Below are 15,650 nucleotides of genomic sequence, written 5' to 3'. Positions count from 1 at the left end.
GAGCACATATTCTGTACAGAGCACCGAGTTAGGGGTTAGAGAGAGGAGAAACAGCAGGACACGAGACCTGGTCTCCGCCCTCAGGAGAGTGTGTGGTGGGACACACGGCCATGAACATAGGATCATGGGGGACGGGGTCGTGCGGAAGGGGAGCTGTCCGGATGCTCAATGGATTGAGAGGGAGCTGGCCAGCTTCAAAATTCTTTCCAGAAACACCATGTTTTAGCTAAAGGGTGGCGCCGCCTCGCTATCCTGCCCCAGACCTGGGCTGGTGCTGTAGAGTCCTCTGGGGGCCTCGAGTCACATCTGTCGCCTAGACTAATGCAGTAGGTCCCTAACTGGACTCCTTTCCTTTTCAGCCAGAGTTCAGTACACGTGAGTATTCTGTGTGCTCCAGCCGCTCTATATAGCCTTGATTTGAGGCTCTTCTGGAAAAACCAAGTCCACAGGCTCTTATAATTAAAGAGCTTTACTCACCTTTGTTCACACGAGTATGTAAATGGTAAATAGGGAAGAACAAGTAGTTCAAGTGCATTAACATGGGCCTCATGTGTGCCTCTGTGAGGAATAATGATAGAAACATTTGATGAGTACCTGCTGTATGCTAAGTACAGCGGAAGTTCTTGAAGTTCATTGTCTCGCTCACTGTCCCCCCACCCCCCCTTTACAGATGTGGAAACTGAAGCTCAGAGAGTTTAATCAGCTGGCCCAAGGTTACCCATAAAGGGCCGTGTCATTGTCATTTCAATATTGCTTCTCACCGCTTAATGCTACGATGATTTGTTCCTCTGTGTAGAACAGTCTTTATCTTATTATAACAATCACCGGAGGTGGTAATAATAAAAGATGTGTTTTAATGCCATGAACATCCACAAATTCAAAACCTTGTATATTTCTAAGGAGAAATATTCAAATGTAATCAATGTGCTTTTTAAATGACAGCTTTATCAAAATAATTCTTACCTGGACTAACAAATAATAGCCTTCTTTATATAACCACAGATAAGGTCCAGTTAATGACGTATGGTTGTTGACCCGTATTTACCAACATCAGTATCACTCTTCCATTAGCGTAACAGTACGTGCTTCATGGGGAGGGCGCACGTGGAAGGAGGTGCCACGCGGCATGCCCTGGCATCTAGTTAGTTCAGTTGGAGGAGGAGTTAATATGGGCAGACCTTGTGTTTGGACACATTCAAACCGAACACAGCTGGAAGACGATCAGTCCTCTTAATTTCTTAGTTAACTTGTCATAGGACCAGATTAGAAGGTCATTAATTTCTTAAGCACAGTGCCTTTTTTTTTTTTTTTTTTTTGGCTGCCTACTTACCCTTCAAACAAAGGCAGGGTCTGGCCATATAGGTCGTTCTGGAGAAAGGCTCCAGAATATCTTGGATTTAAAGGTGTTAAACTCATTGACAAGCTTATCCCCAGTGATTCCTACCTTGACCTATTTGGAAAATCAGACACTTAGAGGAAGACACCCTCGAAAGCTCTGGAGGCATTCTGCAAAGGTAAGGGGGAGGTTCAATGTGATCACATGGTGGAAGGATCCTCGGTTTGCAGGCTAAGGAGCTGAGTTATAAAAGGGACAGAGGTCAAATTGGGATATTCATAATCTCTAGTCATTCAACACACTCCCAATGTCATTCCCCCATTGTAGGGTTGAGTTGACTGCATAGCTCACTGGTAGAATAACCTCTCCTATTTTCCGCTGTGTTAGTTGCATAGAGGATTACAAGCTCGGCGTGGATGGACGTTCTTGCCAACTCGTCGCCGAGACTTGCCCAGAGGGAGGTGACTGTGGGGAAAGCAGGGAGCTTCCCATGAACCAGACCCTCTTTGGGGAGATGTTCTTTGGTTACAACAACCATTCCAAGGAAGTGGCTTCCGGACAAGTGCTGAAAGGAACATTCAGGTGAACCTCATGTCCCTAGAAACTATTGTTCGGGGCTGTTGCTGGACCATCTGCCCTCTAGTGGTTTAGTCGGTGTCGGGTTTTGCATCTTGGAGCAAGGTAACTGTGACCCTGAGAGGAAGGGCATGTTCTGTCCCATGGTCTGCTCCAGGTTGGCAATGCTCCTTCCAGAGTTTGAGAACCATGCTTCCTCTGGGCAGACAGTAAAACAGAAAATGAACTCTTATCGTGCCCAGGCGAGGACTGGGAGGTTTTCTGCAGAAACCACCACCACATGCTCAAGTTCTGGCTTCTCTCGGAGTTGAGGAATCAGTGTGTGAGTTAAGCTAGCGTAGCGGTCTTCAGCTATGGGCATGGACCCTGCGCGTCCCTGAGGTCCCGCCTTTTCCAGATTCCAAGAGGCCGGGTTTCTTCCTCAGCTTCAACCTAGAGGATACATTGCAATAAGTTGAATGCAGAGATGGAAATTATGCTGTCTTCTAAGTCAGACATTTAAAAAATTTGCAAATGTAAAATAAACACTGCTCTCATCATTTTTTATAACATATGTTAATATTTAATGGCTTTATTAATGATATTTCAAAATAACTGAATGAATTATTTTTTTAAATTCTTCCATTTCCAACAGGGTAAACGTTGCTAGAGGTAATCCACATGCAGAGAAGCTAGCTGCCTGGGGCCTTCAATTATTTTTAACAGTGTAAAGGGGTCCTAAGAATAAAATGTTTCCAACCATTGATTCAGAATATTTCTAGGGCCCTGGATGGTTGGCTCAGCAGTAGAGTGTCAGCCTGGCGTGTGGAAGTCCCGGGTTCGATTCCCAGCCAGGGCACACAGGAGAAGCGCCCATCTGCTTCTCCACCCCTCCCCCTCTCCTTCCTCTCTGTCTCTCTCTCCCCCTCCTGCAGCCAAGGCTCCATTGGAGCAAAGTTGGCCCGGGCACTGAGGATGGCTCCATGGCCTCCTCCTTAGGCACTAGAATAGCTCTGGTTGCAATGGAGCAACACCTCAGATGAGCAGAGCATCACCCCCTGGTGGGCATGCTGAGTGGATCCCAGATGGGCACATGCGGGAGTCTGTCTGTCTGCCTCCCCCCTGCTTCTCACTTTGGAGAAATAAAAAAAAAAAAAGAATATTTTTAGAAGATTCTCCGTTTGACCCCTGTTTTGGTCAGGTCTTAGGCTGTTTAAATACTTGCTTTCCAGGAGGTGGTGGTGATGGTGGCGACAGTGTGGTGACATGGACAAGCAGTTGATAGCAACCTGAGCCTAGACTCTTATGAGCAAACCCATAGTAAATTTCCAAGCCGGTTCTTAGAGTCCGTTGTTTTTTCCGTTACGGGCAGTAGACTTTCCCAGTGTTCTCCCTTTTAGCTGGGACGCTGCCGGCAGCAAGCAGTGAGCTGTCATACCCAGCCTTGCGGTGGCTGGAGTCTTCTGTGTCATCTAGAAGTGGGACCGCATACACCCTGATCTTATGCAGAGCAGATCAGAGAGTAGGGACAGGGAGGAAAGGACAGTCTGTCTTCTGAGTAACCCTTTTCATCTGGTTTATTTCTCATCCTCCCCAGCGCTCACCCGGCCCCTTACCGTGGTGTCTTCCTTCAGACATGCGCATTCTGTGGGCTCAGAGTAAGGGGAATTTTCTGGCCTGGAAGTTTTTTCATTGTGAGTTGAGGTATGGATTGCCCACCAAGGAGTGGGATTCACCCCAAATACTCGGCAGTAAAACATCTGCCTCTGTTTCCAGGCAGAACAACTTTGCTCGAGGTTTAGACCAGCAGCTGCCCGATGGTCTCGTGGTGGCCACCGTGCCCCTGGAGAACCAGTGCCTGGAGGAAATCTCAGAGCCCACCCCTGACCCCGACTTTCTGACGGGTAAGTGTTCCTCCTGCCCTCACTTAACCTGCGACACCGGGAGGCTCCCCTTGGTCTCATAAAATCAAGACACTCGACCTCACTTATTTCGGTTTTGAGGCTAATGATTTCCTTTGTACACAACAAAAGCTCAGTCTCAAACCTGAACACTGCTAGGATTATTTGTCAGTAAAATTGCCAGTATTGCTATATAATTGTCTGCAAAATACTCATAGTAATACCATTCCCTCCTAGTCTCATTGGGATGCTTTGACAACAAGTGGAATAATAGATAAGAGTTCAGTGTTCTCAGTGACCAGATCATAGTAGAGGTGGAGAGAGGGCAGTGGTGACTGTAGCCTAAGTCATCTGTCATTGCGAAGTACGAATGGAACAGCGTGAGGCTTGTCTGACCACCCTGGATTTGAGTCCCGGCTCTGTGATTTTAGAAAGTGCAGTCCCTCGGGAGCTCGTGGCCCTGTCATAGGATGGTGATAACACCACTTGCCCCCCAGTGCTGTCTCGAGCCCAGTGGTGTTCTTCCCCTGGGCTCATTGTGGAATTAACATATGGGTTGATGGGAAGAGGCAAGAGACCCTCAGGGGAATCTTCTCTCTGTGCCTGTGAAGACCCACAAGTGAGCATCTCCTGGACCAATGAAGACACTTCAAAGGCTTCCATGGACCCATAAGAGGCATCTAACTAGGAATCCAGCGTCAGGTGTGAGAAGGCTGGATGTAAGCTCGATTCCATGATCAGTTTTGTTCATTTCTCTGTTACTTCTCTTTCTTTCTCATTCTCTGTCTTTTTTCTTTTATACCTTTCTCCTCTTTTCCTTCCTTCTCTGGAGAATGGACTGTGTTGAGGATAAGCCTCTTCTAGATAGCAAGTTACATTCAAAATTTTAGCTTAGACCCGGATAGCATTAGAAATAGGGCTGTCAGAGGTAGCGTAGCATAAGGATGAACAGTGTAGACTCAGGAGCCTGACAGCTGGGGCTCAACTCTTCAGTGGCTGTGTGATCCTGGACAAGTTACTTACCATCTCTGTGCCTCAGTTTTTTCTTTGTTCTTTTTACCTGTAAAAATGGATATTATACCATCTTCCTTACAGGACTGATATGAGGAATAAATCAATTAATATATATAAAGTTTATAGGACAGTTCCTGATACACAGTGACATGTATATTTGTTAAGTAAAAAAATATGCCAAGTGAGAAAGAAAATATGCACAAACTACCAAATCGTGTTCTTCCTACAGGGGAAGGAGAGGGAGCAAGACAGGAAACAATCACAGGTACATAGAGTCTGGACCAGATACAAATCTCATCAAAAGTAGTTCCCCTCTAAAAGACAACTACACACACACAGAAGGGGGGGGGGAGACAGAGAGAAAACTTAAACTGAGAAAATTCCAGTGCAGCCTCTGAGCACATCCTAAAGCCCACATCTCTAGTGTCGGGGAACCTTGATCTCTTGTTTATACGTCCTGTGCTGAGACACACGCTGTGTGTGTAAAATACCTTGGACAGGAAGTGTGAGCCGTACACAAACAGGACAGAGTTCACACCAGTGAGAAACCACCGGCTTCTGCTTCAGGACTTACCAAGACCTCACGCACCATGACGGGTTGTGGCGGTGAGAGTTACTCGGACCACCAGCCTGGGAGGGCGCAGTGAGAGTTACTCGGACCACCAGCCTGGGAGGGCGCAGTGAGAGTTACTCGGACCACCAGCCTGGGAGGGCGCAGTGAGAGTTACTCGGACCACCAGACTGGGAGGGCGCAGTGAGAGTTACTCGGACCACCAGCCTGGGAGGGCGCAGTGAGAGTTACTCGGACCACCAGACTGGGAGGGCGCAGGGCCGCAGCCCTGGATGCCGCCGGAACTCCTGAGGAGGAGCAGTTGGGTAAATCTGAGAAACATCAGAAGAGAACACGTTTGGATCTACATCTTCGGAAATGAGAGATACGAATTTGATCGTCAGCCACACAGAAACCTCTTTCTCCTCGTGCCCTCTACCCTGCCTGATCATTGGAGAGGGCAGAGTATTCATTTGGATCACCTTTGTTTTCACGGCCTGGAGAGTGAAGTCTAACACTCCTAAGAGTGTAGAGGGGGTCCTTCTTAACCAGCTACTTTTGCAGCCAGCCTCAGAAGCGGCGCCGTGTAGGCCGAGAACTTTCCTTTGACGTATGAAGGAATCCGTCTGACTTGTTAAAAGCCCAGATGAACTGGAAGAGTCCATTAAAGGGGTGGTTAACCAAATCTCCTCTGTATTAACTTTCTAGTTCTGGCAACGTTTTACTTGAATCTTTCCCAAGAATCGTACAGAGAAGATCATATCTTGTCACACTGTTGTGCTATTATAGGTCATAATCCCCATAAACCTCCAAGCTGAGAAGATTTGAGCGCTAAAGTGATCTTTAAAATCCTCTATATCAGCATTTCCAAGCATTTCAAAATGGGGGGGGGGGGGGCCTGTGCTCTGCTCTTAAATAAGTTCTGTCTTCAACTGCATTTGGGAAGACTGTAGTATCCGCCTCTCAGCAATCTGTGCCAACGTAGCTTTCCACAGGTTCCAGACGCTGCAGTGAAGAAACCCTTTCCCCTTAGCTAACCCAGCGGTCCCTAAGCCTGCGGAACGAGAAGAGCCTACATCTAACAGCTGCTGCCCTCTTCCGGAGCCACTGGTCGGAAAACAGAGAAGAATATTTGGTTTATGTGTTTTTATCATGCCGATTGCTTCCCTCTTCATCAAAGTAGCGGTTCAGAACTCTGAGTGTCACCTGCCTCTTCGGTGTTGTAAGTTGTGTGGAAATCAGTGAAGACCCACCAGGTGGAAACAGGGGAAAGTGATGCACTCATAGCTTGCTGCTGAGCAAGGGGGCCGGCCCCCAGCCCCTCACCTCGGTGGAGGCCGGTGGGCAGGCAGGGGAACAGGAAGGCCTTAGAGTGGAGGAGGAAGGCCTCAGGCAGGCCATGATGGGAGCTGGTGGCCATGAGCGGGCCCACTTGCCAGGGGTGTGGCATTCAATGTAAATGTCGAGGAATATGTACATATGTATTTGACTTTCTCTGTTGGGAAGTAAGTTGGAAGCAAGAACAAAAATTGGGAATCTGTCAGTTATTAATCAAGTCCTGGACATGTTGGACTGACATTTTACAGCTGTTAAAATTTGACATCCTAGACTGGTTGCTAGAGATAGTGGTTGGTCTGACTTCCCACAAATCTGATGTGTAGATAATACACTAGCTTCTTGGGCCAATCACCATAGAGAATAGGTTAGTTTTATGGGCTGATTGTGGCAGATTCTGGGTCAGAGTTCTATTTTTATGTATGGTCTGGCTATCATCTATGGGAATTTTTATTCTCTTAATTTAGAAAGAGAGTGCAGGAGCAGACCAAGGAGGGAGAGGAGGCTGCTGACCACACTCATGGACGCGTTGGGTGCCACAGTCACAAACTCTACATAAAGATTTTGAGTTCTGTGCTTTTTGGAACTTGTTCAAGGTCAACTATAGGAAATAGACCTGAGAACTTCGGGGGTCATACATCCCCCTCACATTTCAAATAAATAACAGGAGAAAACTCCCTCTCTCCCTCTCTCCCTCCCTCCCTCCCTCTTCCTTTCCTCTTTCCTCCCTTCTCCCTTCCTCCTGCCTCCCTCACTCCCTTCCTCCCTCCCTCCCTCTTCCTTTCCTCTTTCCTCTCTTCCCCTTTCCTCCTCCCTCCCTCCCTCCCTCTTCCTTTCCTCTTTCCTCCCTTCTCCCTTCCTCCTGCCTCCCTCCCTCCCTCCCTCCCTCTTCCTTTCCTCTTTCCTCCCTTCCCCCTTCCTCCTGCCTCCCTCCCTCCCTCCCTCCCTCTTCCTTTCCTCTTTCCTCCCTTCCCCCTTCCTCTTTCCTCCCTTCCCCCTTCCTCTTTCCTCCCTTCCCCCTTCCTCCTGCCTCCCTCCCTCCCTCCCTCTTCCTTTCCTCTTTCCTCCCCCTCCCTCCATCCCTCCCTCCTCCTTCCTTTCCTCCCTTCCTCTTTCCTCCCTTCCCCCTTCCTCCTCCCTCCCTCCTTCCCTCACTTCCTCCTTCTTCCTTTCTTCCCTCCTTCCCTTCCTTCCTTCCTTCCTCCCTCCTTTCCTTTGTCTCTCTTTCCCTCCCTCTCTCTCTCTCACATAAGTCTATTCAGTAATTTTTTTCAAGCATAGGTAAGGAAAAAAATAATGTTGATTCTTGAGAAAACAGAGTCAGAGATAGTTTGCAAAAAGGAAGTCATTCAGAAATGTGTTCCAAATAATAATAAAATAAAATAAACTAGAGCTGCCTGCATGCCAAGGGTACACAGAGAAAGAATGCTGACTCAGCGGGGAAATGTATACACTTGAAAATATCCCTTTCTTGTTAAATAATGGAAATATTATCTGTAAGCGGGCACAGAACAGCCTCTGCCAAGCACTGACCATTATGTAACAGTTCCCGGCCGGGCTGGTGCTCCGGCATAAATGCACTCAGTGGCATTGCTGTTTAGCAGTTAAGTAAGGTTAGCAGTTAAGTCATGCAGTTCAGCTACCTGGCTCACCCCAGATGAACGTGGGCCCTGTCATCCCTTTTTCCTCTTCTACAGTCATGTTTCCTTCATTCTTTTCTTCCTCTGTTCTGAACTAAGCCTAGGAATTTTCAACAAAAGCATCAATTAAAGAAGGGAGATTTGTCACAAGCATCTGTAAATTATCCATTCATCTAATACCTTTGTGCATTCCATTAATAACAGTAAGGTATCTAATAAATACTTATAAAAATGTTCCTGAATAGCCCATAAAAAAAGGATTTCAGTCATGGAATAAAAATTACATGTCTAGGAATAAAATAAAAAGAAAGAAAGAAATATCAAGTTTGGTCCTGGCTGTTTGGCTCAGTGGTAGAGCATCAACCTAGTGTATGGATGTCCCGGGTTCGATTCCTGGTCAGGACACACAGGAGAAACAACCATCTGCTTCTCCACCCTCCCCTTCTCCCTTCTCTCTTTCCCTCTTCTCCTCTTCTTTCCACAGCCATGGCTCCGTTGGTTCGAGTCCATTGGCCCAGGGCACTGAGGATGGCTCCTTGGAGCCTCTGCCTCAGGCACTAAAAATAGCTCGGTTGTGAGCATGGCCCCAGATAGGCAGACCGTCAGCCCCAGATGGAGGTTGCCAGATGGATCCCGGTCAAGGAACATGCGGGAGTCTCTCTATCTCCCCTCCTCTCACTTGGAAAAGAAGAAAAAGTAAAATTAAAATAAAATAAAGAAAAAGAAAGGGCACGTTACATAGAACATTTCTCCAAAGCATGCCCATTTATGCTCCAGTAAAACATGCCTTTGAGGGATGTGACTGGAGTCTTAAGCTCCTAAAAGGAGAATCTCATTTACATGCTTTGAAAATTAACATAAAGGTTAAAAGCCAGAGTAGGTAGTATAGTATGACTGTTGTCACAAAACTTTATGCCCTAAAAGAAGAACATTTGAAAGAAAAAAGTACCCGAAACCTTCTCTAAGTCTTAAGTAACTTATCTTGGATTGCCTGAGATTAAATTTAAGCAATTGATTCACTAAGCACCTCCTCTGACCTTCTTTTTCTTTTGACCTTTCCAACAATTATGTCCATATGATTCGCTCAGAAGTGGAAATTTGGCAGTTGCTCAGCTAATATTATCAGCATTGACAAGCAGCTAATAAATCCCAGCCCCTTTTTATCTAGTCTAGGTAGGTACTAAATTAGTTGATTTAGCCTGAAGGAAGCATGGGTCAAAATGGCAGGATAATTCACTAGGTATGTATCATTGCCATTATATTTATACACATATACTATCTACATAACTATGTAAATTTACTTTAATATATGGTCATTATATTTGCATATATATTGTACATATCTACCACACAGAAATACGCACATGTCTCTATATGTTTATTACTAGAATGTGTACATAACAAACATTTGGCATAGAAATGAAGCTAAAATTGGTTTTCTAAACTTAGCGAGGTGATTTTTTTTTTTTTTTACTTCCTAAGGCCTAACTATTTTGTTTCTTTAATATTCTATTGTGATAGGGTGCCACTCTCTCTCCAAGGTGATCAAATAAGAACAGCCCACATAGCACCTCTAAGAAGCTACAAAAATGCATTTCTGGAGAGTGGCCTTGGGTGGGTAACTTGGCTTCTCAGAGCCTCAGTTTTCCCATCGATGACAGGAGGACCACATATCAAGTGTCTTATTACCGGGTCTGGCACGTCGGTGGACAGACAGACTCTTAGTATAAGGCTATCCCCGCCCCTTAACTTAGTGGCGCTGACAATGTCCCTCCTGGTAAAGGAGAAATAAGCATTATCAGCTTCAAAATAATTAAAACTTAAACACTGAACACAAATCAGTTAAATGGGACAGAAAAATCAATGTTATCAGGTACGTGAACTGAGTCAATTACTGCAACTATTAAAGGGAGTAGAACTTGGGTATGTTACAGTAAGCCCTAAAGCAGGGGTCCCCAAACTTTTTACACAGGGGGCCAGTTCACTGTCCCTCAGACCGTTGGAGGGCCGGACTATAAAAAAAACTATGAACAAATCCCTATGCACACTGCACATATCTTATTTTAAAGTAAAAAAACAAAACGGGAACAAATCCAATAAAGAACAAGTAAATTTAAATCAACAAACTGACCAATATTTCAATGAGAACTATGCTCCTCTCACTGACCACCAATGAAAGAGGTGCCCCTTCCGGAAGTGCGGCGGGGCCGGATAAATGACCTCAGGGGGCCGCATGCGGCCCACGGGCTGTAATTTGGGGACCCCTGCCCTAAAGGTTTGTATAAATTTACCAAGGGAATATTACAGAAGAATGGTGGAGACCCCCAGCCATGCCTCAGACACACCTGGTGGCCTAGGGCTCTTATGCAGACACCTTCTCTGGCTGGTAAGATGCAAATGATAACACCTATCTCACCAGGATCAAATGACTTCATACCTCCAAAGTGCTTAGCAATATGCCTGGATAGAGCAAGTGTTTAGTAAATGATGGCTGTTGTTACTATGATTCCAGAAATTCTCTCCATCAGATTTTCTCATAATCACCTGCCCTACCAACCTAGTAGATTCAGGACTCGGGAACCCATCGCACACGCTGAGCCTGTGTCTTCTCTGTCCCTAGGGATGGTGAATTTCAGCGAGGTTTCTGGATACCCCGTATTGCAGCACTGGAAGGTTCGGTCTGTGATGTACCACATCAAGCTCAACCAAGTGGCCATCTCTCAAGGTGAGTGCAGCACCAAGCCGTCCCTCCCACCTGCCCTGGGGCGTGGGGGTCCTTCCCAAGGGCACAAGCTCTTTTATCCCTCTGTTTAAGATGCAGTCTAAGGGGTAGCCACTGTGAGATAATAAATTCACTGAGATTCACCCTTAAGGGCAAATGGCTGGAACCAGCCCCTCTTCTAAGGACAGATTAAATTGCAAGTTTTATCTTGGATCTTAGAAGAGATAGAAAGGGCAAGGCATGGACCACTGAAGATAAACACCTACTTTATCACTTTTTCCTGGGGCCACCCAGGGTGTAGACAGGATATGCAAAAGCGGAGTTTCTATAAATGGACAGAATAAAACTTTCCAAAAGCAATGAGCAATACTTAGAGGTTCGGTGCAGTGAAGGAAATAAGGGAAAGAAGCAAGAAAGGTGCGGGGGGCGGAGGAGGGAAATGTGCATCGCAGATTAACAGAGGGATACCCGCCATCCCTCTATTGCCACATGCCTTTCAAAGCCATCCGTGGCATCACGGCTGCTGTGGACTTCTGCACCTGGGAGCTCACGCCCGGACCAGGCTCAGGCTTTTTCTAACAGGACACAGGTGTGGAGGGCTGTACGCAAGGAGGCCCGTGGACAGCTGGCCAGGTTCAGCGGATGTGGACATTTGGCCGCAGGCTGTCTTTCGGTCAAATATAATCCCCCTAAACAGGAAGTAAATCTGGGAGGAGCCAGGCAGCTCCTTCCCTCCATTTGTCATTTCCCAGCCCCTGGACTTTTGGTTTTCTGAAACAATAAGCAGTGTAGTAGTGATTTTTCTTCTTCCGTTATCTTCCTGTTCCTATGCCTGAAGGCGGCATTCCGCAAAGGCTCTTGGTCACTGCGCACGGTTAGAACGTCTTTCCCACCCTGACCCGTACGCAGGCACCCCCCACCCACACACAGCAGAAGTTCTGGGAAGCGATACTTCATCTCATGATGTGAAACCTTCTCCGCTAGTATTTGCGTTTCTATTTTAGACGATGCTATCCTTTTACACTTTTTTTTTTCAGATGATCTTATTTGAGCTCGCTAAATTGATTTAATGTCATGCCTTGTAATTTGAGGAGGAAAAGAAAAAAACATTGACTTTAAGCATTGGGGGTAGATTTAGCAATGTTTTCTTAACTTGTACAAAGTTAACAACATGGCCAACTGGCTTAGAGAGCTAATTTATGTAGGAACCCAAAGGTCTGATTTAGCTCAATGGAAGCACTCCCCTGAGGGTCCCAGCCTGCTCTGCAGCTCTCGGTGGGCCACACAGGATGTCCACAGTGGGAGCTGACCGGCCTGGGCATCTGGATACCTGCAGGGTGAGTCCTCACTCCTCCTCTTGGCTGATGTTTCCCCATAGCCCTCAACAATGCTCTCCACTCCCTCGATGGGGCAACATCGCGTGGGGATTTTGTGGCCTTGTTGGACCAATTTGGCAACCATTACATCCAGGAAGCTGTCTATGGCTTTGAGGAGACCTGCTCCATCTGGTACCCAAACAAGCAGGTCCAGCGGCGGCTCTGGCTGGAGTATGAAGACATCAGCAAAGGTGAGTGACATGGTCATCAACAAATCTTACACCCCGTGCAAGTACTGGCACCCTGGGTGCAATAAGACCAAACTTGAGGGGTCTGTAGGTGAGGGATTCATGCCGATGTCACCTTGATGGTCTGTGTCCATCCTTAAAGTGACCAAGATTTCATTGCTAAAACCCCATCTCAACATATGGGTATTTGGGAGAAATTGTATCATTGCTGTGTGAGTTATTGTAGAGAGAGTCCTCCAAAGGGTTTTACCAGCCACCATGCATTCTGCTACCATAGCAACAGCTGTTCTTATGGCATGGAGGGGAGGGAGGGTTGTGCTGCAGTCCCCCCACCTTTCCTTTCCTGGCTGGGAGTCCCGACCTGCCCTGGAGGGCAGCCCCTGCAGCAGCTGCCCAGCAAATCCCCTTCTCACTCCATCCTGCTCTGAGTTGAGGCCCATCTTCCCTACTGATTTGTGCTGCGAGGAACTCTCCAGTAGCGCAAGGGTCTCTGAAGTTCCAGGTGCCACAAATAAATCCTTGTCCACTGTTTAATGGCAAATTACCAGTCAGTCCAACTACATCTATGGAATTGGAATTTTTCAAACCTTCTTGGAGAGCCAGTATCCACTGCCACCATCACAGCCGCCTGGCCCATGCAGGTTCGCATTGGATTCGGACAGTCGGTAAAGAAACAATGGAGCCACGAACTGGTGGGCCATTATCTATATCCTAGCTTGCACCCAGCGGGCAAGTAAAAACACACACTGGGCTCCAAAACCCACTCATTCAGCGCTCACAAAGCTACTGACTTATCCGAGTTTCCTAGAATCAAAGGTTTCTAGCTCACTAGCCTCATTCTCCTTTGTTCCCTGTCTCCTCTCTGCACAAACTCTGCACGAACTGGCTTCTCTTTCAGCACTCCACCATCTTGGCTGCCTCTGCTCTCCTCCATGTGGCCTTACTCTGCTCTCCAACCTGCTCTCTGCTCTAATGCTAATCTCAGGAACCGAGAGAGCAAGCTCCCGGTCTGCTCCACTTTATGGTGCAGAAATCAAAACCTTTAATCCAATATACAAAATATGGAAGTCTCTAATACAAAGTCACTTATCTGGGGCATGATGGGATTGCACCACCCCACATCAAAAAGGGTGGGAAAGGCTTAGTCCTAAAACCAAGCCCCAGGCTACAAGCATCTTGCCTGCCCACAGCCCACCCCCAACACACATTACTATCACCTGGGCGACGGGCTTCCATGTGGGCAGTGCCATCTTTAACAAAGTGAGCATAATATATTTTAACTGCCCAACACTTCTGAATTTGCCTTCTGGTAACAGAGGAGTACTGGCTAATTAATGTGTATTCTGATCAACCAGGACTGGTTTGGGATTGCCGTTCATGGAATTTCTTCTCCTGAGCTAATCCTCACAGCGTTCTGAGGATGCCAAGTTAGGGAGGTGTGAGCTGCTAAAGGGCTTGTGGTGAAATGAGCACAGTGGAAAGTCATGAAGTGGGTCATCCTAAGACGTAATGATCGAGGGACCAGGGTCTGTCTGCTGTCAGTAGGCTGCAGTGGGGAAAATGGTCCCCTGTGGCTGAGGTAGACGCTCCACGCAGATTCTGGTCTTGTCTTGCTCAAGAAGTAGCGGAGGAATGAAGGTGTCTTCTGGGTGCTTTCTTCCAGAAGAAGCAAAAGGCTTGTGTCTGGGCTGTGGTTGCTACAGGCGTCACCTCCCCCAAGCCCTGATTCCTTTAAATTCAACCACGGGGTTCTGGTAACCCTTTAAACTTCAGCATCTTGAAATTGTTCTGATTCCAATTTGCCAAAAAGTGAGTATAACGGAAGCAAACATAGGTAAGACCAGTTCCAGCTGGCAGAGCGTTCTGGTGTTTCCATGCCACATCCTAGAGATGAAACCAAAAGGCTAACTCCTCCTCTGTTTCTGTTTGCCAGGCGTTCAAGGGTTGCCAGCCCCTGGACCGCTGGGAGACGAGTCTGACCTTCCCCATAACTCCTCCCGCCCTCCTGCTTCTCTCCCCAGCATTGCAGTGTCCTTAAGGTTAAACACCGAGCCCAGGAGGGAATCTTGCCCATGGCCTTGGTACTGTGCCCTGTCTGTCCTCTTTATCTCAGGCCTCCTTGCCACTCAGGGGCTACATTTGTCACAGTCCAGCTGTTGGCTTTAGCTCTGTTGTATGCAACCCCTGGCTTGTTATTGATCTTCAAAGATACTCCAACATTTTAGTATCTCTATTTTGATCTCTCTCACTTGTTCACATGCACCATCCGCCATCCCCATGTCTTCTCTCTATATTATGGCATTTATCTTTCTTACTGTGTGGTCTGATTTCTGCTCTTAAATATGTTTCTCCTCCCTTAGCCCTAATTTCATTTTATTTAAGAAGCCTGCATGAAGGCATGCTACTGGCTGAGAACTATAAGTGCCTACGACAAAGGAAAACTCTCTCCTGCACTCTGAGAGAACTGGTCTAGAGCCGCAATTATATGCTGGTGGTGACAAGTGTTCCGAGAAGGCTCTATCTACCATGACATAAAAGTGACATGTTTTTGGACAAGAGTCTTTTGATTATATGTTCTTGCCTGCTCTGACTTGAAAAACCTTCTAGTGGAAAGGGCTTCTCTGTTCTTTACTTTTGTACCTATGATCAGAGACCTAAAGTTGCATGTGGATAGACTAGGAACAGAGATTCACCAGGGGTGAAATGACATGAGAAGAGCACAGGACTTAAGGATTGGGACTCTAGAATCTTCCAGGTGACTTCCATTTAGTCCATTAACAATCAGGACCTGACTTGTCATGCCCTTGGCAGCCCTGTCCAGCTCCAATATTTGAGTTCTTATGCGTCTCCCCTTGATGTGAGAAGCTTTCTAGGGTCAGGCATCTGAGTCAAGAACCTCCTTTTCTCTCTGTAAATCACTGTGACAGTTCTCAAGTTTATTCAGCGTCACACTCCCAAGGTCCAGCCCAGAGCCGGGCAGACGGGAAGCTCTCAACAATTGTTGGCTGTTCATGCTGCTGCTAGTTGTTGTCA

General features: G+C 46.9%; 1 protein-coding gene across 5 annotated transcripts in view; it reads left to right on the top strand.

The window, feature by feature from the left end:
• The window catches only part of ASTN1 (astrotactin 1), a 295,307-nt gene that overhangs the window by 216,327 nt on the left and 63,330 nt on the right, over positions 1-15,650 (top strand). For all 5 annotated transcript variants that reach the window (XM_066361604.1, XM_066361603.1, XM_066361600.1 and 2 more), the window contains exons 13-16: positions 1,724-1,918; positions 3,668-3,795; positions 10,952-11,056; positions 12,432-12,620. In XM_066361604.1, the coding sequence (XP_066217701.1) occupies positions 1,724-1,918; positions 3,668-3,795; positions 10,952-11,056; positions 12,432-12,620 (617 nt within the window). The remainder of the gene's footprint in view (positions 1-1,723; positions 1,919-3,667; positions 3,796-10,951; positions 11,057-12,431; positions 12,621-15,650) is intronic.

The sequence above is a fragment of the Saccopteryx leptura genome, chromosome 2, assembly GCF_036850995.1.
Source record: "Saccopteryx leptura isolate mSacLep1 chromosome 2, mSacLep1_pri_phased_curated, whole genome shotgun sequence".
In the NCBI taxonomy this organism is placed as follows: domain Eukaryota; kingdom Metazoa; phylum Chordata; class Mammalia; order Chiroptera; family Emballonuridae; genus Saccopteryx; species Saccopteryx leptura.
Note: the sequence above shows the minus strand (reverse complement) of the source record. Positions and strands in the feature narration are given on the sequence as shown.